This window comes from Giraffa tippelskirchi, chromosome 14, assembly GCF_054371585.1.
Source record: "Giraffa tippelskirchi isolate mGirTip1 chromosome 14, T2T-mGirTip1v1.2.pri, whole genome shotgun sequence".
Classification (NCBI taxonomy): Eukaryota; Metazoa; Chordata; class Mammalia; order Artiodactyla; family Giraffidae; genus Giraffa; species Giraffa tippelskirchi.
Window position 1 is genome coordinate 42621966 of NC_137288.1, and position 24506 is coordinate 42646471.

The 24506-nt window shown below is 41.3% G+C and overlaps 2 protein-coding genes across 7 annotated transcripts in view; one reads left to right on the top strand and one right to left on the bottom strand.

Annotated features, from left to right (window-relative positions):
- The window catches only part of LOC145534859 (uncharacterized), a 305098-nt gene that overhangs the window by 166973 nt on the left and 113619 nt on the right, over window positions 1–24506 (bottom strand). For 3 of the 4 annotated variants that reach the window (XR_014075025.1, XM_081563161.1, XM_081563162.1), the window contains 3 exons: window positions 23783–23921; window positions 20702–20864; window positions 19864–19937 (listed from right to left, as the gene is read on the bottom strand). Coding sequence is in view for 3 of the 4 variants with exons in the window: in XM_081563161.1 (XP_081419287.1) it covers window positions 19864–19869 (6 nt within the window). In the remaining variant the exon portion in view is untranslated. Of the gene's footprint in view, window positions 1–19863; window positions 19938–20701; window positions 20924–23782; window positions 23922–24506 lie in introns of all 4 variants that reach the window. The other variant, XM_081563163.1, reaches the window with a different exon arrangement.
- On the top strand, window positions 10547–23402 carry AQP4 (aquaporin 4). Of its 3 annotated transcripts, none has more exons than XM_081563158.1 (5): window positions 10547–10596; window positions 14346–14760; window positions 15599–15763; window positions 16040–16120; window positions 20731–23402. In XM_081563158.1, the coding sequence occupies exons 1-5, from the start codon at window positions 10565–10567 to the stop codon at window positions 21007–21009; spliced, it is 972 nt and encodes a 323-aa protein (XP_081419284.1). In that variant the 5' UTR covers window positions 10547–10564; the 3' UTR covers window positions 21010–23402. The 3 variants fall into 3 exon arrangements, with proteins under 3 accessions (XP_081419284.1, XP_081419286.1, XP_081419285.1); XM_081563159.1 differs by lacking the exon at window positions 10547–10596 and adding an exon at window positions 10692–10871; XM_081563160.1 differs by lacking the exon at window positions 16040–16120.

Sequence of the window (24506 nt, forward strand, 5' to 3'; positions counted from 1 at the left end):
CACTCTCAAAGCAGTCAAAAATCAGTGGACATATAACTTACAGTTCACCCTCCAGATCCACAGTTCCATATCCATGGATTCAACCAGCCTCAGATCATGTAGAACTGTAATATTTACTATTGAAAAAAAATCCATGTTTGTGGAGCTATGCAGTTCAAACCCACATTGTTCAAGGGTCAACTGTGTGTATATATATATATGCAGTGAAAAGTTGACTTCAATATAGAAAAAAATATTGTGAAGGTACAACAGAAATGATAAAGGTTTGAGAAATTGATAACAACAAACCTGAAGAATGATGTCATGGGAAAGAGATGCAGGTGTTTCTAGAAGGGGGTAGATTGTGGTGCTTAAGGCCTGTAGCTTTGGGGTCATGGAGACCTGGGTTTGAGACTCTGCACTTCTACTTGTGAGCTGTATGACTTCAGGCACTTGTTTTTTTTGTTTTTGTTTTAATCTGTGACATGGACTAATAATCAGAGCTCCATCATCAGGATGCCACCCAGATTAAATAAACCATCTCATGTCAAGCACTTAGCACAGACCTGGCACATTATGATGATGGATGAGTGGTGGGCAGGGTCAGGTCTGCAGAGAGTCAAGGGAGGTAAGGATGGGAGCATTTCCTCTAGAGTCACACAACAGAGGAAGCCCCAGAACATGAGGAGAGCAGTTCACAGGGAGCGATAGGGACAGAAAACTAGATTGCAAAGTATAAAGCACGAGAAAAGAGACAACAAATGGAAATGATCTGTTTAAGGGTATTTGGCTACACAGGGGAAAGTAGAGTTAATGGTCCCCGGTAGGTAATTGCAGTTGACGGAGGGTTGATTTTGGTGAGCTTTTTCCAAATAGAAAGAGATATTCTGACAACCCATGGGCCATTTTTCTTTTTCTACTCAAAATGTTGTGCAGAGTGAGAAGCGTAGTATGAAGTCTGCATACTTATTCTGTGAGGTGTGCAACATGACCCACTAATGAAGGTGTAATAATGTTGGTATTACCAGGGCATCATAGAGCTCTTCCATTTACTCAACAAGCTCTCATTTTTAAAATGGGATTATTAGCAATAATAATAATAAAGAAGAATTGTATTGCTCTTGAAAGTTTATAAACTGATTTTCATATGCCCCCTTGGGTGATGATAAAGACTTGTACACGGAAAAATATCACAACAAAACTATAAACTATACATTGAGTATGTCTATAAAACTGTTTAGTCCTTGTTACAACACTCTTGTACTAATCCCTCTCAGATATCAATGGGTAACATAGTTCATTATGTCAGTGTGTTCCTGGTTCCCTAAACCTTTAAAAGTCACTCCAATTAGAAATAAACATGTTATTTTAAAAAATAATAATCTAAAAAACTGTATAGTAAAATAATAATAATCTAACCAGTCAACAAGGATACAATTCTGTTTGTTAAAATACTTTGTCGAATGATCCCAAAATTAGCCAATTTTCCCACAAACTATTCTATTTTCAAAAGAAAATCAAAACATAAATTTCCATTTAAATCTCTTAAATAAATGAAAAGGTACACTTGTACCCTGACAGAATGAATATGCTTAAAGAGCAGCCAACAGCCCCACAGTAGCTAAAAAATATACTTGTATAATATATATAATAGGACAAATCTGGTTTGATTAACTTCTGACCTTCTGGGTTACTTAAATTCTCCATTAACTTAGACCGAAACTAGAAAAGTAACACTCTGCTTATCTCATAAACATACTGAAAAATGTGTGAAACCATTTTTGTAAACTCCTCATTCATTTATTTATTCATCCAACCAACAAAAATGTATTGACCATCTTCTATTTTCCAGGGTTGCATAAACAACTAACACATAATCTCTGCCTCAAGAAATTTATTTCTTGAGTTAAGAGACAGGGCTGTAAGCTACTAACTATCCAGCAGTGTAATTATAACTTGTTGTTGAGTCACTAAGTCATGTCTGACTCTTTTGCAACCTCATGGACTGTAGCCCACCAGGCTTCTCTGTTCATGGGATTTCTCAGGCAAGAATACTGGAGTGGGTTGCCATTTCCTTCTCCAGGGGATCTTCCCAACCCAGGGATCAAACCAAGTCTCCTGCTTCTCCTGCAGTGCAGGAGGATTCTTTACCACTGAGCCTGGTAATTATAACTAATGCAACCCTATTTGGAAACCCCAAGCACAATTCCTAGTGTCTTTTGTCAAGCACTGGTTATAAAGTCTTTGGTTTTCATACTTTCTTACAGGGGCAACCCATGTCTCTTAGGGAGGGACGTAAAGGGAATTTGGTATTCACATGCTTGTAAGTCGGAAAAGTACAAAGCTATTTTAGAAGGTGCTGTGAAAAATAAGAGAAATGGCATTTAGACAAAACTATAGGAGCAGGGAAGGTTTAATAGAGGAAGTAAAACTTGAATTTTAAAGAACAAAGCCTGAATTATCGAGGCAGGGACTTCTAGCCTGTGAGAAAATAAATGTCTGTCGTTTAAACAACCCAGTCTGTGGTTCTTTGTTATGGCAACTTGAACAGAATAATACAGTCCCATATGACCAGAAAGAAGATAGGATGTCAGGAATGGTAGAAAGTGAGGCTCAGGGACTTCTCTGGTGGTCCAGTGGTTAAGACTCTACGCTTCCAATACAGGGGACATGGGTTCAATTCCTGGTGGGAGAACAAAGATCCTACCTTGCACAGAAGAAAAAAAAAAAAAAAAAGTGAGGCCCAAATGAGTATCTATAAAAGTGTTAGCTGCCACCATGATTCCTTCTCACTCTCTTGTGTGTGGCCTTGGTAGCAGGATCATTCCTGGTGACTCTTCCCTCTAAAGAAGCCATCTCTCTCCCTGACTCATACCCAGTGCAGGGTCCTGGGACTTTATACCTTGAGGCAGTTATGCATGAAGAAAAGAACACATGACAGCAGACATCCCAGCAGCTGAGATGCAGGTGTTGCCCCAGCTTTTGACCCCGCCTTGGGCTTCCCAGGTGGCGCTAGTAGTAAAGAATCTGCTTCCTGGTGCAGCAGACGTAAGAGACTCGGGTTCAATTCCTGGGTTGGGAAGATCCCCTGGAGAAGGAAGTGGTAACCCACTCCAGTATTTTTACCTGGAGAATCCATGGACTGAGGAGCCTAGCAGGCTATGGTCCATGGGGGTCAAAAGGAGACAGACACGACTGAAGCGACTGAGCATGCATGCACCCATCCCTTCACTGAAGTTCACTTTGCTTAGGAAAGCCAGAGTCATTTCCCGTTTCTGCTAAAGTCCCTGGTTGCAAACAATTTTCATCTCTTTCCTGACAGGAGAATGAGAGACCGATGCCTCTGAACCAATAGGATTGCTGAGTGACATTGAGGAGCAAGTCTACTCTGTTGGTGGTGGTGTTTAGATGCTAAGTTGTGTTGAACTCTTTTGTGACTCCATGAACTGCAGCCCGCCAGGCTTCCCTGTCCATGGGGTTCTCCAGGCAAGAACACTGGAGTGAGTTGCATTTCCTTCTCCAGGGGATCTTCCCAACAAAGAATCAAACTCACGTCTCCTGCGTTGGCAGGCACATTCTTTACCACTGATACACCAGGGAAGCCCAAGTTTACTCTGGAAATGATAAATTTGTAAAATGATCAATCCCAGCGGTATTATTTTTCCAGCAATACTCAGCCTCGGTGGAAACGTGAAAGTTGTAAATGTCATTATCATCCCTGAAGAGTTACTGAGCTAATAAGCAGATGACATAAAGACAGTTTCTTCTTTTTTAAATAAAATTCACTGAGACATTTTGTATTTATCCATAAGATAGAGGTTTTTTAAAATACTACTTCTGACTTAAACTCCAAAATATGGTCTTGGAATTATCTATGCCCATAAGTTCATAAAATTATAAAGTTCATAAAGTTTTAAAGTTCATAAAATTTTATCATTGATGTTAATACTTTGCAATTATCTAGCTCTTTATTTCAAAGCACTGTACATAGATTAAAAACTTACTGTTTCTAAGTTTTTACCTGAGTTGTTGTTGTCCTGTTCAACTATGTCATGTCCAACTCTTTTATGACCCTATGGACCATAGCCCGCCAGGCTCCTCTCCATGGGATTTCCCAGGCAAGAATACTAGAGTGGGTCATCATTTCCTTTTCCAGGGGATCTTCCCAACCCAGGGATCCAACCACATCTCCTGCATTGGATTCTTTACCACAGAGCCACCAGGGAAGCCCTTACTTGAGTTAGAAAATAGTTACCATTTCATTCTATAAATGGGGAAAATAGGTCAGGAAAAATGACTTTTTCAAGGTTTGGCACAGATAAATTTCTTGACTTATAACTCAATGCCTTTTTATCATAAACATCCATATGATCATTATTTATACTCATCGATTCTGTTGGCAAAACTCTCCTGCTAGTATCACCCTATTTGAGCCTCATTCACTTATTTATTTATTCCACAATGATTTTCAGTCTTTAAAGGGTGTCTTGGAGATATATTAAAGGCTGCTACTGCTAAGTCACTTCAGTCGTGTCCGACTCTGTGCGACCCCATAGACGGCAGCCCACCAGGCTCCACCGTCCCTGGGATTCTCCAGGCAAGAAAAAGGCTGAGGATACAGCAATTAATTACTAAGTCTAATTAATTATTACGATTATTGAGAGTGTTTTCTGCCCTCATTTCAATTACAGACAAGTAAACAGATGATTCCGGTATGATTGGGGACAATTCTGTGACAGAATTTGGGAAATCCCTAAATGGAATTCCCCAGCAAGCACACATGAGGTGTTCCAAAACTAGAATGGATCAGGAGGGCATCTGGACTTAAAACAACTTTACAAAAAGAGAGGACAGAAAATGCTTTGTTCCATTTCACAGATGAAGAACCAAGGTTCAGAAGCATCAAGTGGCCTACAGCCAACAAGAATTAAGTGACAAAGTTAAGACTGGCAGCTCTTACCCCTTATCCTTCCACTGCACATTGGTATCATCACCAAAATCATTACTGTCCATCCATCATAATCATCATCACTGTAAGAAAGTAATACGATAGATTTAGCCCACAAGGCTTCCTGGGTAGCTCAGCTGGTAAAGAATCCACCTGCAATGCAGGAGACTCCAGTTCGATTCCTCGGTCGGGAAGTTCCCTTGGAGAAGTGATAGGGTACCCACTCCAGTTTTCTTGGGCTTTCCTGGTGGCTCAGATGGTAAAGAATCCACCTGCGATGTAGGAGACCTATGTTCGGTCCCTGGGCTGGGGAGATCCCCTGGAGAAGCGCATGGCAATCCACTCCAATATTCTTGCCTGGAGAATCCCCATGGACAAAGGAGCCTGGAGGGCTACACTCCATGGGGTCACAAAGAATCGGACACGACTGAACAACTAAGCACAGCACAGCATATAGCCACAACGTCAGTTCATTTCCAAGAAGAGAGGGTAAACTAGCATCAAAACACCACTGAATAATCCAGACACACACTGCCTGTTAAAGACTGTAGGGCTTCACATAGCTTCATAGGTTACTATGTTTCAAGTGATGAGAGCCCAGCGCCTCTGCAAAGGGCAGGTTTCCTGGAGGGAATAGATATTGAGAAATTTTTAAAGAAGAAACAGAGAATCATGTGGCAGAGAGAAGGGAAAGGGATTGAAGGTGGAAGGGTCACCTCAGGTGGCTCCCTAGAGGAGCTGACAAGGTGTGGCCATGGCGTGGTCCCCCACAACAGGCATACGGGCCAAGGGGTAGCATTGGATATTCCTATCCAGTGGTGAAACCATCAATGAGACTTAATACCTCTAAGAGGCCCTGAGAATTTCTTCCCACAGAGATTTCTTCTGACTATATAAGAAAAGGAAGTACAGAGGTTAAAGAGTAGTATGAATGATCATTCAGAAAAGAAACAAAAAACTTTGTCTGAATCATAAGGTTCATCCGAGAAAATTCTTAAATAACTAAACTTGTTGAGAGTCTATTGTATTTTTTATGGTCACAGATTATGACCTTTTCTTCTCCTTTCTGAGAAAATGTTCTGTTTCTAGTATTACTCTAAAAGCATTTCCTTTAATTTTCTTGTTTTTTGGTCTACTCCTCCTGTGAGAGCCCCTTGAATTTTAAACATTTTGCTCTTTCTTTGAAACTGGGATTATCTTTCTTAGTCTATTAAAAACATGAGGATTCTGAATCTTTCCATATAAGTGATAATTGCCAAAATGCTGTTTTGGCTCTTAAAACCTTCAAATTTAATTTAAATTTTAGAACACTTACTACTACAGACTACACTTTACAGATTATTAACCATTCCAAACATTATGGTCCAACCCATTAGATCCCAAAGTCCTTTGTTTCCGAGAAAACTGACTTCCCACTGTGGATGTCTGAGCAGCCTTTAAAACGCCCAAACCAAACTCTGAACTCTCATAGAAGCTGGGTAAACGATAAGGGGTAAATAAAGCATTGTCATCCAACCACCTTTCTGCTTTTTTGTACAAGCTTCGGATGAAATACAGTCACTCAATCAAGTCCTTCTGTTTCTCTCTCCATCCCTCCCTTTCTCTCTGCCCATTTGCCTAGAGAGGGGAACCCTAAACCTTTTGGAACCCTGCCAGCGGCACCAAAAGAATCTCTTGACTATTTTCCCAGGGAATTCCTGCCTTAAATGTCAGCAGAGTACAACTCACCAGCCAAAGCAGGGTCGGCCTGGACCTGAATCAAGGAAACAGCACCGGCTATCACGAACGGGAAAACCTGGACTGAAGGGGTGATGGGAGAGGGGCAGCGATGGAGCAGAAGGGTCCACACTGGTTCAAAGACCCAGGTTTTGATAGTTTCATCTCACCAAGAAAGGGGGGCAAGTCAAACTTTCTTTGATTCCGTTATGTTTTTTGATTGCTATCTTTATTTTTCTCTTTGGGTGGTGCGCCATATTTCCAGCAACCACTCTGCGTTACTATAACAATAACAAGGTAACACCTCTTTGAAAATCGAACAAAGCTCCATTGAAGTCCTGTATCGTGGTGCCTGTGCCTGTGGTTGCCACTGCTGCTGCTGTTGTTTGGTTTGTTTGTTTTTAATGAACTTACTGATACATAAGTGCTCTACGGGGATTCCTATCGCTGAGATTCATGAAAAGGAAGATGAGATTTGTGAGTTGTTACTGAGTCTTATCCCTGCCAGCCTGGAGACACTTCCGATCTGATCCTGAGGCCTTGCTGGCGTTTCTAGTATGTTTGTGTTAGCCTTCAATCTCTGAACACATGAAGGAATACTTAAAGTTCTGAGGGCCAGGGTGGGGAAAGGGGTCTACAAATCCCACAGATACACATCAGCACCCAAGAATATCAACATGATGTAACAGATTAAAAATTAGGAGCAAAGCGCATACATCCACTAGTTTTTGTCAAGTACTTGTAATTTTCATTTACCCTGCCTTCATTTTTTTCATATGTTACTGACCCACAACTTCACAAAGCCATTTAACTAAAAACTCACAAGTTTGCTTGACATATAAGACTGATTTTAAATTAATGTCCCAGGTTACCATCCTTTTCCTAAAGGTAAGAAAGTCAAGAAGACTTCATCAATAAATTGTTATTCCATCTTTAAATGAATTTAGGCCTTTTAAAAGTTACCAGTGGGGGGAAAAATTTTAGATTTCAAATCTTTGGTTCTAGTCCTAAGCCAGTTCAAAACAGGTCAACTTAGAGGCTATTACTTATATTCACCAGGGTTCCCACCTCATACTTTTTGCACAATCATAAGTCCAACACAGCTGATTTCTTTCATTATTGTATCCTGCATGCATTGCCATAAACAATCCTATTGGAAGTTTCTATCCCTAGTTTAAAGAAAATCCAGGGAAGTAGGTAGACTGAATGTATCACAGGAAGGTCAATATTACCATCTCAAATATAGAAAGGATAATGAAGAATATCTGAAAAGAAAAACTACCTCCAGGAAGTGAAGGGTTAATCCCTGGTCAATTCTGAACCTCTCTGCTGAGAGTACTAATAAATGTGAGTTGATGCCAATTAGGGTGGCCCTTCCCTCGATGGGAACAGCCATCGCTTAGGAACTGGACTGTCAACACATTCTACCAGGGCAGTGATCAGCCAGCCAGAAGAAAGGGAAAAGGTCTGAGAAACTGTGGTAACCAAGTTCTGTTGGCACTTTGTAAAATGGTGCCGGGAACTGCCACTGCCATGGAATGAATGCTAATGAGCCAACTGCAACTTACAAAGAGTAGACCTGAAAAATGTCCCCCCTAGTGACCAGCAGCCCTAGAGAATGCCACATTTGATAGGTTTCTGTGGCTAGCACCACAGGCCTCGTTCTCAAGGAAGAACCTAGACCTTGCAGTATTGTTCCTTGGACCTCACAAACACTTCTGACCCAATGTCCAAATCAAAGTTTTCAAATTGAAAAAAAAAAAAGAAAAAGAACATTTTTCACCTTTAAAAATTCTCATTCAAAAATCTGAATGGTAAACAGCTGTAGCAATCAACAGGAAACAATTTTTGTTGTTGTTGTTCATTTTTTAATTGGAGGATAATTGCTTTACAATATTGTGTTATATGACCCAGCAATCCCACTACTGGGCATATACCCTGAGAAAACCATAACTGAAAGAGGCACCTGTACCCCAATGTTCATAGAAGCACTTTTTACAATAGCTAAGACATGGAAGCAACCTAGATGTCCATCAACAAATGAATGGATACAGAAATTGTGGCAGATATATACAATGGAATATTACTCAGCTATACAAAAAAAAAGAATGCATTCTAGTCAGTCCTAATAAGGTGGATGAACAGGAAATATCTTAAGTGTTCTTTGCAGATTGCCATAAATTCTCTGTTGCCCTCTTACTAGAGTTTGTTGTGACTTGCATGTTTTTTCAAAGGCTGAAACCCCTGATGAACAGCCATCAGTATGCAGCCACATTCTTAAAGGATATAAATTCAATCTTTGTTATCTGAGAATGCTGGAAACAGAAATAAAGAGCTCCTCTGAAATTCACACTCAAAATTGTAATCCCTCTTTCTCATGAAAGCTTTTCAACCATTCCCAGTTCTCAAGTATCCAAAGGAGACAAGAAAACAAGAAATTGTAACCATGATGTGAAAACATAACTGTTTTCTTCTTCTCTCTCCTGTATTTCTTTCTTGCCACAGTCCATTCTGGGGGGGGGGGCGGGGGGGAGCCCCTATGTGAAATGAGATGGTAGGTAGAGAAGCAGGGCCGGGATAGAGAGTTATTATCACAGGTCTAGTTGCCAGTATGATGTTCATTATACTATTAAAAAGTAACTAATTAAAATAATATAATTGTAAAATAAAAGAGGGCCATAAATGTACCAGTGAGGACAGAGTGCCCTGTATCAAGGATGATGATTATTCCAGTTCTAGGTACCTGTGGTCCATTTAAAGAAAGAAAAAAATTAATGAGATGGTAATGCAGGCGCTAACTGTCAGACCTTCCAGAGTTCACCAAACTTTTTAGTCGGGCCTGCCTCACCGGCACACAAGCTGTGCACTTAGAAGGGTCCCACACTTTCTTTCATATCCTACTGTTGCAAACTGGAAATTCTTAATAATTTTTCAACAAGGAGTCCTGCATTCATTTTTCACTGGACCCCACAAATGGTGCAGTCAAGTCAGTCCTGTCCTTGGGTTTCTAGGTATTAAGTTTACTTATAGTTCCCAACTCATTGGAAAAGACTTCAATGCTGGAAAAGATTGAAGGCAAAAGGAAAAGTGGGCAGCAGTGTATGAGATGGTTAGATAGCATCACCGAATCAACGGACATGAATCTGAGCAAACTCGGGGAGGTAATGGAAGACAGAGGAGCCTGGCATCCTGCAGGCCATGGGGTTGCAAAGTGTCAGACATGATTTAGCGACTGAACAACAACAACAACAACAAGATAGTTCCCAATAATTTTGTGCCACCCAATGTTTGTCTGTTTAAAATTTGCTACTTCTTACCCAACAATTGTTAACATAACAGTCAGGTGAGACTCTAAAGCAGTCTTATATCCTGTTACTCAAATCAGTGCTGCACAGGCTCCAAGGGACCTGAAGTGATCTGCAGTGCTTTAAAAACTGCTTCTGGGAACAAAAACTTCACATAGAACCCACTGGCTATGTCGCCACTCAAAAACAAATGCACCAAAGCCTGAATCTCACTCAGTTCATCTCAACTGCTGGATAATGCAAATCCGTGCTCTTAATAGTCGTCCAAATTCGACTGCACACACAGAACAACAACAACAAAATTTCTCAGCAGTTCCCTGTGGTGGGAGGATTTCAAATAAAGATTTGGGGAAAGCCTCATTTTCAAGGATTACCAGCTAAAGACACCTAAAGTGAGCCAGCATTTTGTGTTCCGGAAATCCCCTGGGTCTATAGCAATCAGGTAGAGAAAGTCATTTCAAGTTCAAATATAACTTGGCGATTGCCACATGGTGCCGAATCTTTCCACCCCTAAGACTTCAAAAACCCAATCAGACAAGTGGCCGTAATCTGACTCCCGGCGGACTGGGAGCCGCGGGGCTGGCAATGTGAGCGCTGCACTCTGGCCAGGGGAGGCATGAGTGACAGACCTGCAGAGAGGCGGTGGGGGTAAGTCTTTCTTTGCCTTAAGGGAACAATGCTGAGGCTCGGATGAAAGATGAAACTTGGGACTCTTTTATTACAGATACATGTGCTGCTCAGGCAGAATCTAGAAGGAAAGTCTAGGGCAGGTGGGTGGTTCTTCCAGGGCTGGGTATTGGGCATACTCATAAGAGAGACAGAGAGAGGGCAGGAGAAAAAGGAGGATGATTTACAGCAAAAATCCTCCATATATTGGAGACCTATGAAAGCCCAAGAAAAGGACGCTATTGGAGTCTCTGGAGGTAAATCTACCATCTAGTATTTTTCACCAGAAAAATTACTCATCTAGTGCTCAGCTGTCCAGAAGCGGATCAGGCTGGGGGTTCAGCTAGAAAGTAATGTTGTCGGGCTCTCTACAACCCGGTCACATCAACAAACCCCCTTTGTTCTGGAGCAAAAGGAAAAAAAGCACAATAAATGGTGTTGATGCATTTCCAGGGAGTGTGAACAGGGAAGGGAACATTGACGATAGATAACTCAGAGGGGCTGTGAAAGAGCTGGGCTGAGAGCTTGTCAAGAGGTATGTATGTGCCGCCAGGGGACCCTGGGTTTCACAGCCCTCTGAGGTTGGTCACTCTGCCCAGGGAAAAGGTCAGATTTTGCAGATTTTCAAAGAAAGCTAAAGGCATGCTGGAGGTGTCTGTTTGTTTACTTCGGGGGTTGGAGGGGGGTTGTTTTTATTTCTCTGGCTGATAAAGGTTTGAGGCTGAAAGAGCAACTGAGCTTCTGAGATTGGGTCTCTGGAGAAGGTGCAGAGAATGAGCAGGGAAGGTGAGGGCGAGGGTGCAGGGAGGAGGCGGCCTGTCCCCAGGGCATGCCTCTCCCTGAGCTCCCTGTGTGGCTGCTGAATGGGACCTGCCGAGTCCTGCCCACCTGGCTGCCTTAGCTTCCTGCCTCTCCCTTTTTTCCCACTAAATCCGGCCACAGAGGACCAGCCCCTGACATAGCACCTTGCCCTCTGCCATCCTGGCTACAGCCGTGGGCTGCTGGTGAGTTCTACAGCCACCTTTGAAACTTCTTTTTCAATTTGTGAATTTCTCCCCCTCCGGGATACTTGTCATTTCTCCCCCAGGGCACCCTCGCTGGCTGCCTAGCTCCAAGCGCTGTTTTTGTCTCTTTATTTTCTCTTCCTCTAGGGAGTGTGATGTCAATGTCCTCCCAGCTGGAGTTTCTCCTAATTGCATGATTCACTTAGAGTTGTTCACTGGGACAGGGGATGCTCCAGACAAACGGGGCTGGCTGGTCCCCTTCTGGAGCCACCTAGGCTTGGGCAGAAAATGGGTTTCGCTTTCCAGCTCTGTAGCAAAGCCCCATGTCAAACCAGGGGCTGAGTCAAGATCCTAAAGGTCAAGGCAGCGTTCCCCTGGCCCTTGTGAGCACAGTTTGCACCCACTGGCTCAACCAGACTGGGCTTCTGGGGACTCGATGGGGGAGGGAAGGGCCCATGCTCAGTAGAACTGCGATAACTCTAATCTGTTAAAATACTTGGCTTTCTTGCCTGCCTTTGGGTGTGTTAAGTCACTTCAGTCGTTTCCGACTCTTTGTAACACCATGGACCATAGCCCGTCAGGCTCCTCTGTCCATAGGATTCTCCAGGCAAGAATACTGGAGTGGGTTGCTGTGCCCTTCTCCAGGGGATCTTCCCAATCCAGGGATCGAACCCAAGTCTCCTGCATTAGCATGTGGGTTCTTTACCACTAGCGCCACCTGGGAAGCCCACTTTCTCACATCACCCTTTTCATAGTCCCTGGGATGCTGCTGCTGCTGTTGCTGCTGCTAAGTAGCTTCAGTCATGTCCGACTCGGTGCAACCCCATAGACGGCAGCCCACCAGGCTCCGCCGTCCCTGGGATTCTCCAGGCAAGAACATTGGAGTGGGTTGCCATTTCCTTCTCCAATGCATGAAAGTGAAAAGTGAAAGGAAGTCACTCAGTTGTGTCTGATTCTTCATGACCCCGTGGACTGCAGCCTACCAGGTTCCTCCATCCATGGGATTTTCCAGGCAAGAGTACTGGAGTGGGGTGCCACTGCCTTCTCCGCCCCTGGGATGAGTCTTGCTAAATGCTTCCCACACTCCATCACTCTCTCCTACCCCATCACAGACCAAGGATAAGGGTAAATGTCTTAAAAAACGGGGTCACTGGGATGATTGCCCCCCAAGAGGAATCCTAATCATTTCTTGCCATTAATATCCTCAAACCTCATTCCTTCTCAGCTGTGAAGGTCCCAAGGTATTAGCAGGAGAACAGAAGAAGAGAGGGTCTTCCTTCCCAAAGGCTGCCTTGCTGCTGCCCCCAACCTTCACCTCCCTCCCCACCAACCCTTCCCACTCCTTCAAGGCATGCAAGCTCCCCCAGAAGAGGTACCAGCAGATTTAGAAAGCCATCAAGAAGACACTAGAGAAAAAACACTTTCCAGAGCTTCCTGCTTTGAGGCCCACGGTCTCCCTGCCCTTGCCCAGAGGCCTCCCGCCTCTCTGCCCCAGTCACTGTACCCCGCACTTGGTGGCTAGGATGCCCGGGGTGCTGCCCGCACACACTGGCCTCCAGGATCTCTCTGGGAGGTTTTTATCAGAGGTGAACATCAAGGGATGGGGAGTCAAGCCCAAGAAGGGATGGTCCCTCAACCTTGCAGAAGTACCGCAGAGGCCAGGATGCACTTCTAACCTATCCCCCGGTTGGGCAAGATGCCTGTGCCTGGGACCCGGGGGTGGGGGGCGCTGCTCCCCACGCTTGGAGAGGCGCTCCAGGTCCCCTGCGGTCTTCACTGGACGCGTCCCCACCTGCCTCCTCCCGACCAGGCGGGCTCTCGGACTCCTTCCCCCACTGGCCGAGAGAGCACTGCAGCGGGTCCCAGCTCTGCTGTGAGCCCCCACTGCTCGTATCAGTCAAAGGAAATTCTCAAAAGACAGCCTTCCTGGCTTCCTGGCTTCCTGGCTTCCTCGCAGAACATCCGTTCATCAGAGTCTCCACTGGAGGAGAGAAGGGACAGTCAGCTCTCAAACTCCATTTCCAGAATGCCATTTGAACCAGAAAGTGCAAAACTGGAAAGACCTCTGTTTCTTATGGCCGTAGGTTCCAAATAGAAATGACATGTAAAAAGTACATTGAAAATGTAAAAAATTGCTCTGAGGGAATTAACTACAAGGTAAATATACTTTATTCTTAATTCTTTAAGGAACTTGATCCAGACATTTTCCTTTCTAGGGACAATTCAGATAATTTTTCAGTGAAAGTGGATGATCTTTGGATATTAAATCAAAGGGGATCAGAATGACAATCTCTTGATTATTAATTAAGGAGATAATTAAGTAATTGAGATTTTCCAGAAGCATCCTTTCTTTGTATGCAGATGACCTTCAGGGAGCCTTCTTTATATGCAAATAAACTTTGGTGGGAGGTGCCCCACAATGGGGCAAGACTGAGGGCCTGCTACTGCTGTGTGGTGGCTTAGTCGTGTCAGAGTCTTTGAGACCCCATGGACTGTAGCCTGCCAGGCTCCTCTGTCCATGGAATTTCCCAGGCAAGAACACTAGAGTGGGTTGCCATTTCCCTCTCCAGAGCATCGTCCCGACCCAGGGATCAAACCCACATCTCCTGCATTGACAGGTAGATTCTTTACCACTGATCCACCTGGGAGCCCGACGGCTTGGCCATCTTCATCTCAAGGAGACTCTGATTTGGTAGCTTCTGATGCCAATTTTGCTTTTCTTTTCAGTAAGTGTGGACCTTTGTGTAGAAGAGAGAGTATCATGGTGGCCTTCAAAGGGGTCTGGACACAAACTTTCTGGAAGGCAGTCACTGCGGAATTTCTGGCCATGCTTATTTTTGTCCTACTCAGCCTGGGATCCACCATCAACTGGGGTGGAGCAGAAAAGCCATTACCTGTCGACATGGTTCTCATCTCCCTCTGCTTTGGACTCAGCATCGCGACTATGGTCCAGTGCTTTGGCCACATCAGTGGTGGCCACATCAACCCCGCTGTGACGGTGGCCATGGTGTGCACCAGGAGGATTAGCATCGCCAAGTCTGTCTTTTACATTGCAGCTCAGTGCCTGGGTGCCATCATTGGAGCCGGAATTCTCTACCTGGTCACGCCTCCCAGTGTGGTGGGGGGCCTCGGAGTCACCACGGTACCATCTTTAGCTGTTGCTTTCAGTCCCAGACTCCAGGCAGCTTATATGGAGTGCTAAATGACACCCTGGTGACCTAAGAGTCTTTCCTAAAATTGCTAATTTATTCCCAGGGATTGCCTGATAACTCTTGATGGGGTGCAAACTGATTCCAGCCACACTGAATATATCATACAAAGTCATTATTTGCTGTTGAGTGACTTGAATAGCATTAAGTCTGGGCAGCACAAAAATTGTGTTGGGTTTTTTTTTTTTTTCCTCTTTCTCTCCATCCCAGTGACTGCATTGACTATATATATAAGACATTTTTATTGCAATTATTTGTTGGTTCACTATGAGGTTTAAAACATCAAGGGTCACACTTAAAAAAATAAATTGGCATTTGATCCTGGTTTTGTTCTTAGCTGATTAAGTATATCATTTGTTAGCTCAGCACAAGGGTTGATTAAAAAACCTCACACAGTTTAAATTTTAATTGAAATATATAGTAATTAATTTAAACCTAATTAATGAATTTAATCATTGCCTTATAAAATTACGACTCTCAAGAAACTCTTTTATAAGTTAAATGCAGCAATAGCATATTTTGCTTTCTTTGTAGAAAAGAACATTCAGCACAAACTCCCACTTGGTCATTGTAAGAGTAATTAATTATCTGTGCTGGCCCAATATGAGTATTTCTTTTTTGGGGGAGAGATGCATGTCTCAATCAGGGGTGGAATAGAAGACTCAAACTGACCATCAGCTTTTATAGGAATAAAATGTGCCTTTCACAGTCATATATTATCACAGAAAAGGTTCTCTTGTCAATTCAGATGGAGTACTTTTCTGTTTCCAGGTTCACAGAAATCTTAGCGCTGGACACGGTCTCCTGGTCGAGTTGATAATCACATTTCAGTTGGTGTTTACTATTTTTGCCAGCTGTGATTCCAAACGGACTGATGTCACCGGTTCCATAGCTTTAGCCATTGGCATCTCTGTTGCAATTGGACATTTATTTGCAGTAAGTTTCCAAGTTCCTTTAAATAACAGATCCACGTTGTTTAGCCTCACCCTACAGCTGGCCTGAAGATGTTGTGTTTCACAGCTGTAGTTCTTTAGTATCCAGCCTCATCTGTCCATTTTAGGTTATTGTTTTGCTAACTTTGTGATGAGAAGGTTGCTAAGGCTGCTAACCTTCCTCTAACTGACTTGGCCAACAGTGACATAATGCAATGAAGGCTACCTGTTAGTAGCCCTGTTTGAGCAATGTCTGAAGTTGTGTTCTTTTTCCCGGTAGATCAATTACACTGGTGCCAGCATGAACCCTGCCCGATCCTTTGGACCTGCAGTTATCATGGGAAACTGGGAAAACCACTGGGTAACCCTCATGTTCATCATTCCTATTTTCCTACAGTTGAGGACAATTAGCCATAGAGCTTTTTTTCCCATTATTTTGCTCACTAGTTTCTCTTTCACCCAACTTTGCCCCTCCCCACTTTATTACATCTTTCATAAAGACTAGGGACAGACTAGGACAGATTTTATCTGCTGTAAAACACTTCATATCTGTTTTGAGCCTTTAGTGATAGTCTTTTTTTTTTTTAAGCACTGCTCTGCACACTGTATTCTAACAGACTTTGGCAGAATATATTGTATATGGAGGTTGCCTGGCTGTAACAAATTAAAATCAGGGTGGTGAAGTGAATATGGTGTTTAAATAATTGAAAGTAAACTCTTCCCAGCAATGATACATAATATGCTTGCAAAACAATAAAAAGAAAAAAGGAGAAATGCTTAAAAGCACATAGCAAAAATATTTACCCTTTTTGTTTACAAAAGCATGAACCCAATTAATAGTATAGGAGTTGGAAGCATTTGAACTGCAGATGGTGAGGAATAGATAGTGCCAGTGCTTATGCTATTATCACCATAACCATAGCTGGAAAAATAAATGACTATCAGAAAAGACACACTTCTTACACCTCATGCCTACCCTACTTATTCATGTGGGGGCAGTGCTTCTAGAGAGCAGTGGTATCCATTTTTAATACCACAGTCAATTTCTTTTCAATTGTTTCTTACCAAAAAGAAATTTAAATCCCTTAAGTGAATAATGTGGCAGTTCTGAAGACCTTTTACATACTGACTTACAACAACCAATAAAAATAGGTGTATATCAGCCAGCTAACTTTTATTTTCATGTATATGTTGTGAATGCTCTTTTATACCTTTTATTTTTAATTCATGAATGTAAGAAAGTGTCTGTTAGGTTTTTTAATTTGTTTTAGTGCAGTATAGTTGATATACAATTCTGTGTTAGATTCAGGTGTACAGCAAAGTGATTTAGTTATACATACAAATATATGAATGTATATATATATATTCTTTTCAGATTCTCTTCTGTGATAGATGTTGCTTGTGTTTTAATGTCATGCATGCAGGGGTTATTGACACAGTCACATGCATTCGTCCGTGATCTATGTTGCAAATGAGAAGAAACTGCCCCACTGCTGTGTGCATTCACTTCTAAGAAAAGTGTAGCAAGTCTTTAGGAGTAATCTATCCCATTAAATAAAAGCATGGACATCAGTGATCAAAAGCAAGGATTTGGACCCAGCCATGAAAAAGCTTAGTCAGCAATACTATCCATGCAATTGGTCATTTTGCCACTGAAATTCCCATGTATGTCTCTAAAGACTTGCCACATTAACAGGAATGGAAACGCAGTATATAGATCTCAGGGCTTCCCAGGTGGCAGTAGCAGTAACCCACCTGCCAGTTCAGGAGATGCAAGAGACAACGGTTTGATCCCTGGGTCGAGAAGATCCCCTGGAGGAGGAAATGGCAACCCACTCCAGTATTCTTGTCTAGAAAATTTCATGGACAGAGGAGCTTGGTGTCATGGGGTCACAAAGAGTTGGACACAACTGAGCAACTGAACACAGTATATAGATCTTATGATAAAAGTACAACTTTTAGTTCAACTTATACATTCAAACAATTTTTCTATTTAAAATTTAGAAAAATGAAAACTTTTAATCCATGAGGACTTTAAAATGTAGATGAAAACATGTTTTTATTAATTACTTGAGTTGTGATATACTAGTTAAAATTTGAGTGGCAAAAAAAAAAAATCCTTAGCTTGTTGATTGAATCTAAGGTTCCCCTTGTTGCTATTTTATAACACTTAATCCTACTGAAAACTAATGTCTATTTTGTAACAGTGATTGTGTAAAATTAACAACTAATTTAAAATATATCTGTAAATAGGTAGACTGATAGTCCTGGGTGTTCATTGGAAGGACTGATGTTGAAGCTGAAACTCCAATACTTTGGCCACCTCATGCGAAGAGTTGACTCATTGGAAAAGACCCTAATGCTGGGAGGGATTGGGGGCAGGAGGAGAAGGGGACGACGGAGGATGAGATGGCTGGATGGCATCACCAACTCGATGGACATGGGTTTGGGTAGACTCTGGGAGTTGGTGATGGACAGGGAGGCCTGGCGTGCTGCAATTCATGGGGTCGCAAAGAGTCGGACACGACTGAGTGACTAAACTGAACTGAACTGATAGATGAAAATAGCAAGATATTCATGATGAATTTTGTGTGTGGTGTAATAATATTTTTTAGTCTTCTTTTCTGGATTTTCTGGATTTTTCTGGATTTTCTGGATTTTTAGCAGTAAAAATTCTTTACCTTTATGAATTTTAAAAGTTAAGGGGCATTATAACTTTGGGAATAGCAACTTGAAACTGAGTTTTTTTGAGGGCATGCAGCCAGGTGTCTTCTGAATAAGTGTTTTGAGGGAATTGTAATTATTTAGCAGTCCTTCTTCTCCCTTGCGGAATTTGTAACTTATGGAACAGAGCATACCAAATGAGATCTTACCAAAGGAACATAGCACAAAAACATTTAGAGGAGGGCTCTCATTTCCCCTTTGAAAGGGCATCAAGAAGGTAAACTCTGACATGGTTTCTTTCATGTTCAAGATAAGGAACTTGGTTCTTGCAGCCACTTTGTCAACAATTTCCCTGTAAAGTATATGTGTTCCGCTTCAGCTAAAGTTTGAATTTTCTTTAGACTTTGCAATGAGGGTGCTAAGTGAATTTAATTTCCAGAGAGTGTTTAACCCAGAAGCATTCATCTGATTTTTTTTTTTCAAATGAGAGAAGTGTAGTGTGTGTGTGTGTGTGTGTGCGCGCTAAGCGCTTCAGTCGTGTCCAAATCTTCACAACCCCATTGACTATAGCCCACCAGGTTTCTCTGTCCATGGGCTTCTTCAGGCAAGAATACTGGAGTGGATTTCCATTCCCTTCTCCAAGGGATCTTCCTGACCCAGGGATTGAACACCAGTCTCTTATGTCTCCTGCATTGGCAGGCAGGTTCTTTACCATTAGCGAGTCTAATAGAAAACAGCATAATGGTTCAAAAGAGAGCTTTGAAATCAGACAGACCCGAAATCCCAGCTCAACCACTTGCTAAGCATGAATTTTTAAGCAAGTTTCTCATCTTCTCTGCATATTCATTTTCTTACCCATAAAATGGGATAATAATAATATCTGTCTCAAAGATCAGTTAGAATAAAATGAGTTAATACAAGTTGAGTACTGAATACAGCCAGCCCAGAGAAAGTATTCAATAAACAGTGTTTGGCATGCTGCAGTCCATGGGGTCACAAAGAGTCAGACACAACTTAGTGACTGAACAACAACAATAACTGTTGCTCAAGTCCATCTGTTGAATGAATGTCTAATGTTCTACAATCTGAAAGTGAAAGTCTTAGTTGCTCAGTCTTGTCTGATTCTTTGCAACCCCATGGACTGTAATTTATCTACCAAGCTCCTCTGTCCATGGAATTCTCCAAGCAAGAATACTGAAGTGGGTAGCCATTCCCTTCTCCAGGGAATCTTCCCGAGCCAGAGATTAACCCAGGTCTCTCGCATTGCAGAGAGATCTCAGATTTTTACTGTCTGAGATGCTATAGTCTACATGTACTCCAAAGCAAATGTTAGAGTTTATCCCATCTCAAAACTTAGTTTATTCTAGACACATAACTAATATGATAGAAACTTTTAGTTATTCAATTAAAATTCTATGGGATGGCAAATCCTCTACTCACCATCATCCATAAACTCAGCACAGATTTTTCCACCAAAAAATCATCAGTATAAGAACCATGAGGATGAAAGCACTCTGCAAGAAGATTAATGGACAAACCTTGAGGTTTTCTCTTAAAACAAATCACCAAATTTCAGAGAAAAAAAAAACATGTAACATAAGGAAAGTGACTTATAGCCAGCCTAGTCTCATACATCTTTAAATTGTCTAGGAAACAAGCAAGTTACTATGAAACTGGAACTCTTAAGTACTTTACAAGTATTATTTCAATTTAATCCTGACAACAGTGAGGTGTGTATTATTATTATTCCTGTTTTACATCTGATGGAATTAAGTGTTCATGAAGTTATGTAGTGGATGCAAGCAGTCACAAAATTGCTAAGCGGTAGACCTCAGATTCCATTTATCATGCTGTACTGAATAATTAAAGCCCCAAGTGGTACAATCTGTACTATGATTGTTATTATGCAGAAAACCAATATAAGATGGCAATATTAAGAAAACAAGTATTGATACTCTCCAGAAAAATTTTTCTCTATTTTAGTTGAATAAGTTTTAGTGTCTTTTTAATTTACAGTACCACCAAAGAGGACCTATCTTTCAGGATTATCAGAAAATGGAAAGAACAATGCAAAAGCAGGAAAAGAGAAGAGGAAACCGTCTTCTTATTTTATGTTCAAAATGTTATTTAGTAATATATGGATCTCAGATACAGATTTAATGTGTTTCCTTATTTTGTTTCCAAGTCTCTTTTTATGCATGTCATACTTGCTCTCAATTTAAATCAGCAAAGTTCTATATTCAAGCATTGTTCAGAGAAATAGGTTTACTCTACTTACACTCTATAACTCTTCCATCTTTCTCCCAGATATATTGGGTTGGACCAATCATAGGAGCTGTCCTTGCTGGTGGCCTTTATGAGTATGTCTTCTGTCCAGATGTTGAACTCAAACGTCGATTTAAAGAAGCCTTCAGCAAAGCTGCCCAGCAAACAAAAGGGAGCTACATGGAGGTGGAGGACAACCGGAGTCAGGTAGAGACCGACGACTTGATTCTAAAACCTGGAGTGGTGCATGTGATCGACATTGACCGGGGTGAGGAAAAGAAAGGGAAAGACCCATCTGGAGAGGTGCTGTCTTCAGTATGACTAGGAGACAGCACTGAAAGCAGACAAGAGCCCTTAGAACTGTCCTCAGATCCCCTCCCACCCATTAAGGAAACAGATTTGTTATAAATTAGACATGTGCAGGTTTGTTGTTTCATGTCATATTACTCAGTCTAGACAGTAAATATTTCATTATTTACCAAGGAGGACTGGAAGAAACCTATCATGAATTTCAAATCTAAAAAAAAAAAAAAATCTTTTTAAAGTATCCCCAAAGCAAATGTGTATCTAATTTACCTATTCGACATTCATTGATAATCAATTTTAAATGCTATCAAGGTTTTGTTAAGGCTTGCCTGACATATCTATCATACAGACACAACCTATCAGCTTATTTCCTCTTCCTTGTAACTGGTATTGTCAATCCTCATCTAAGCATGTATTCTTTTAGATCAAGTTTTTCAATGGCAAAATACAGAGTATGTCACAGAGTCTTGCACATTCAGAGAGAAAATATAACAAACTCTTTTACATGCAATCCCTTCTGTTTAAACTACCTCGGCAAATGAATATTAATGAGTCATTGCTAATGAGTTGTTTTCATTTATATTTCAAATACCCAACTTTCAACCCAAACTTCAGTTCATAATATTTCTTCCTCCTCCTCACTGTCTCTAGGGTAAATATGGATCTAAAGCCCAGAAATTTGAGTAATGTTCATAAATTCTTTATGTTTATTCACCTACTAAAACATCCACATCATAAGGCACCTATTGAGACTCAGGACAAACAGACTTGAAAGATTATATGGAGGTGGGTGGAAAGTTACCATCATACAAAAATCATATGGAAAAAGGCAATCTGTATGATGGTTTCAGATAGTTGATCTGTTTTCAGTGCACATCTTCAAATATACCACATGAGGTTAACAGTCTAAACTTTTAACCACTTAACCATTTGCTTTTTTTTTAAATTTATTGGCAAAACTGGAGGTTTTGTTTGTTTATAATTTTGGTTAACTGTACTTAAACATTAGCTGAGACATATTTTTGATAACAAGAACATAACTAGTTGAGCTCCGAGTTTTTGTTAATTATTAAGCTCTGCTCGTTCTAGAAGGTGTACACACTGGTCCTGCCAGCCCCAAACACTGCTACCCTGACACTTCTCATGACATTTATTGATAATCTTCATTGTGCATTTGTTGATCATCTTCATTGTACGTGTAATGATATTTTAATGAACTAAAATGCACGAGGGACAAGGAACAACAAGACTGCAAAATAAAAGGGTGAGGACATCAAAATCCTCTGTATTCCATGCTGACTAGATGAAAGTCTTTCATTTGTAGAGATACTGTATGTAACCCAATGTGGTTTTTAAGTATTTTCATTATTGACTCATTTGTTTGTCAAAATAACTTTTTATATTTTCTGTACTGCTTTGCCTTATGTTGGTAAAATTGTCTCTAGAAATGCCAGTTGCTGTCATCTCAACCCCAGTCTGTTCTAGCCTTTGTCTTAGACAAAGAGCTGCAAAAGTCGATTTCACTGAACAAAAGCTAATAGTAAAGCAAAAACCTATCACTGCAAAGAGTGGCTTGTAAATAGCTGATAATGAAGGGCTTTCTTCTCCCATACACAGTTCCAACTGCGTGTCACTTTTTAGTGTTAATGGCAGTTGTGTGTCTGTTGCAGAGAGATAATGGACCACTGTTAAATCTGATTCTCTTCGGTGCTAGGAAAGGAATGCATGAGTTTCCAAGAGAGACATCACACCAGGGGAGTCCCCAGAAGTCCCACTGTCATCTTTTTGGCAGGTGCCTAAATCCCAGGTCCCTTTGGTGGCCATCCACACCCTCCATCACTGAGGCACACTGCTTCCTGTTTGGGACAGCATCTGTAGGAACTAAGGTAGATTTCTAAGGATGGTTTATGCCCATCTTTTCAAATGTTTGCTCAATATATCATTAAGGGCTTAAAACTGGGGGTGGTTCAGTTCAAAAGATAATGCTATCAACCATAGGCAAACATGCCAGTTCAAAAATAAGTTAGGTTAGCAAGGGAAAGGGTCTTCCCTGGTGGCTCAGATGATAAAGAATCTGCTTGCAATGCAGGAGACACAGGTGTGATCCCTGGGTCAGGATGATCCCTTGGAGAAGGGAATGGCAACCCACTCCAGTATTCTGGCCTGGAGAATTCCATGGACAGAGGAGCCTGGCCGGCTACAGTCCATGGGGTCACAAAGAATTGGACACAACTGAGCAACTAACACACACATCAGGGAAAAAAGGAAACGTTTTTTGAATACACTTAAAGTTTACTGGTGTAGGATCATTTTTATTCAGCCATATGGTTTACTTCTTATACAGTCAATTTTACACTTACTTCCAGTTAGAGCATTTGATAAGTTATCACTGGAAAAAAAAAGAAAAACCCTCATGAATTATATTTTGGTCATTTGTTTTCCAGCAACAAGCAGAGTACCTGGCACATAGTAGGTATTCAAAACAAGTGTGTTAGTTGAGGAAAAAAAAAAAAAAATATATATATATATATATACATTTCATTTGTGATTTAATATAAATAATTTTCCTTTCATCTTTATTTTGTTCAATATTTAATAGAAGCATGAGTTCAAGGACTACTAAGGGAAGGCCATATAATTGTAAAAACTATCGAATATATTTTTGCCTTCTACTATTTTAGGGGCATGCAGCGAATGAAAGCTTTTGCACTTTCCTTTCCCCACATATGAGACAACATATTTTGTATTTCACTCAAGGCTCTACCAGTAAAAAGTAATGAAATTGTACCTTTCTAATGACATCTATGCAGCAGGGGTCTTTTGCCTTGTGGATGACACCAAATTATCCAAGTGTATTAAGAGACTGGGGCTTTTTCCTTTAATCCCTTCTTATTAATGAAGTGCATCGTGCTGCTCCCAGGAGAGTGCTGCTGACAGATATACAGAAAAGAGATCAGAGAGAAAAAACTGGAAGGACATAAATGAATTATACCCAGCCAGGAAATGATGCCAGCCGCCTCTTCCCTAAGGAAAAGTACAACAAGCACCCGCCCCAATTGTAAGGTGGTCCCTATGTTGCAAATGTATATAGTTTGTCAAAGGAGTACAAAGGGTAAGAGTTATTTTTTAAGTTTTCAGGGATTTCTTTAAAATTGGGGGTCCAGAGTTTGAAAGTATGTTTTCATTGTAGAAGATGACATTTTCTTCAAAGAGTTCTCAACTTTTATACTGGAAGGAAGTATTTTTTGGTATCTAAATAGTTGCTTAAATGTAAGATTCCTACACTTCATTTCTGCCATTTGATGTTTTTCGTATATTCTTATACTTTCTCTCTTTTGATCCTTTTCCTGATGCAGTTGGTAGGTGCTGGCTCAGTCTTGAAGATTTTACAAGATTAGAAATATTTTGCTAACATGCTTCCCTGGTAGCTCAGATGGTAAAGAATCCGCCTGCATTGCGGAAGGTCTGGGTCAATCCCTGGGCTGGGAAGATCCCCTGGAGGAGGGCATGGC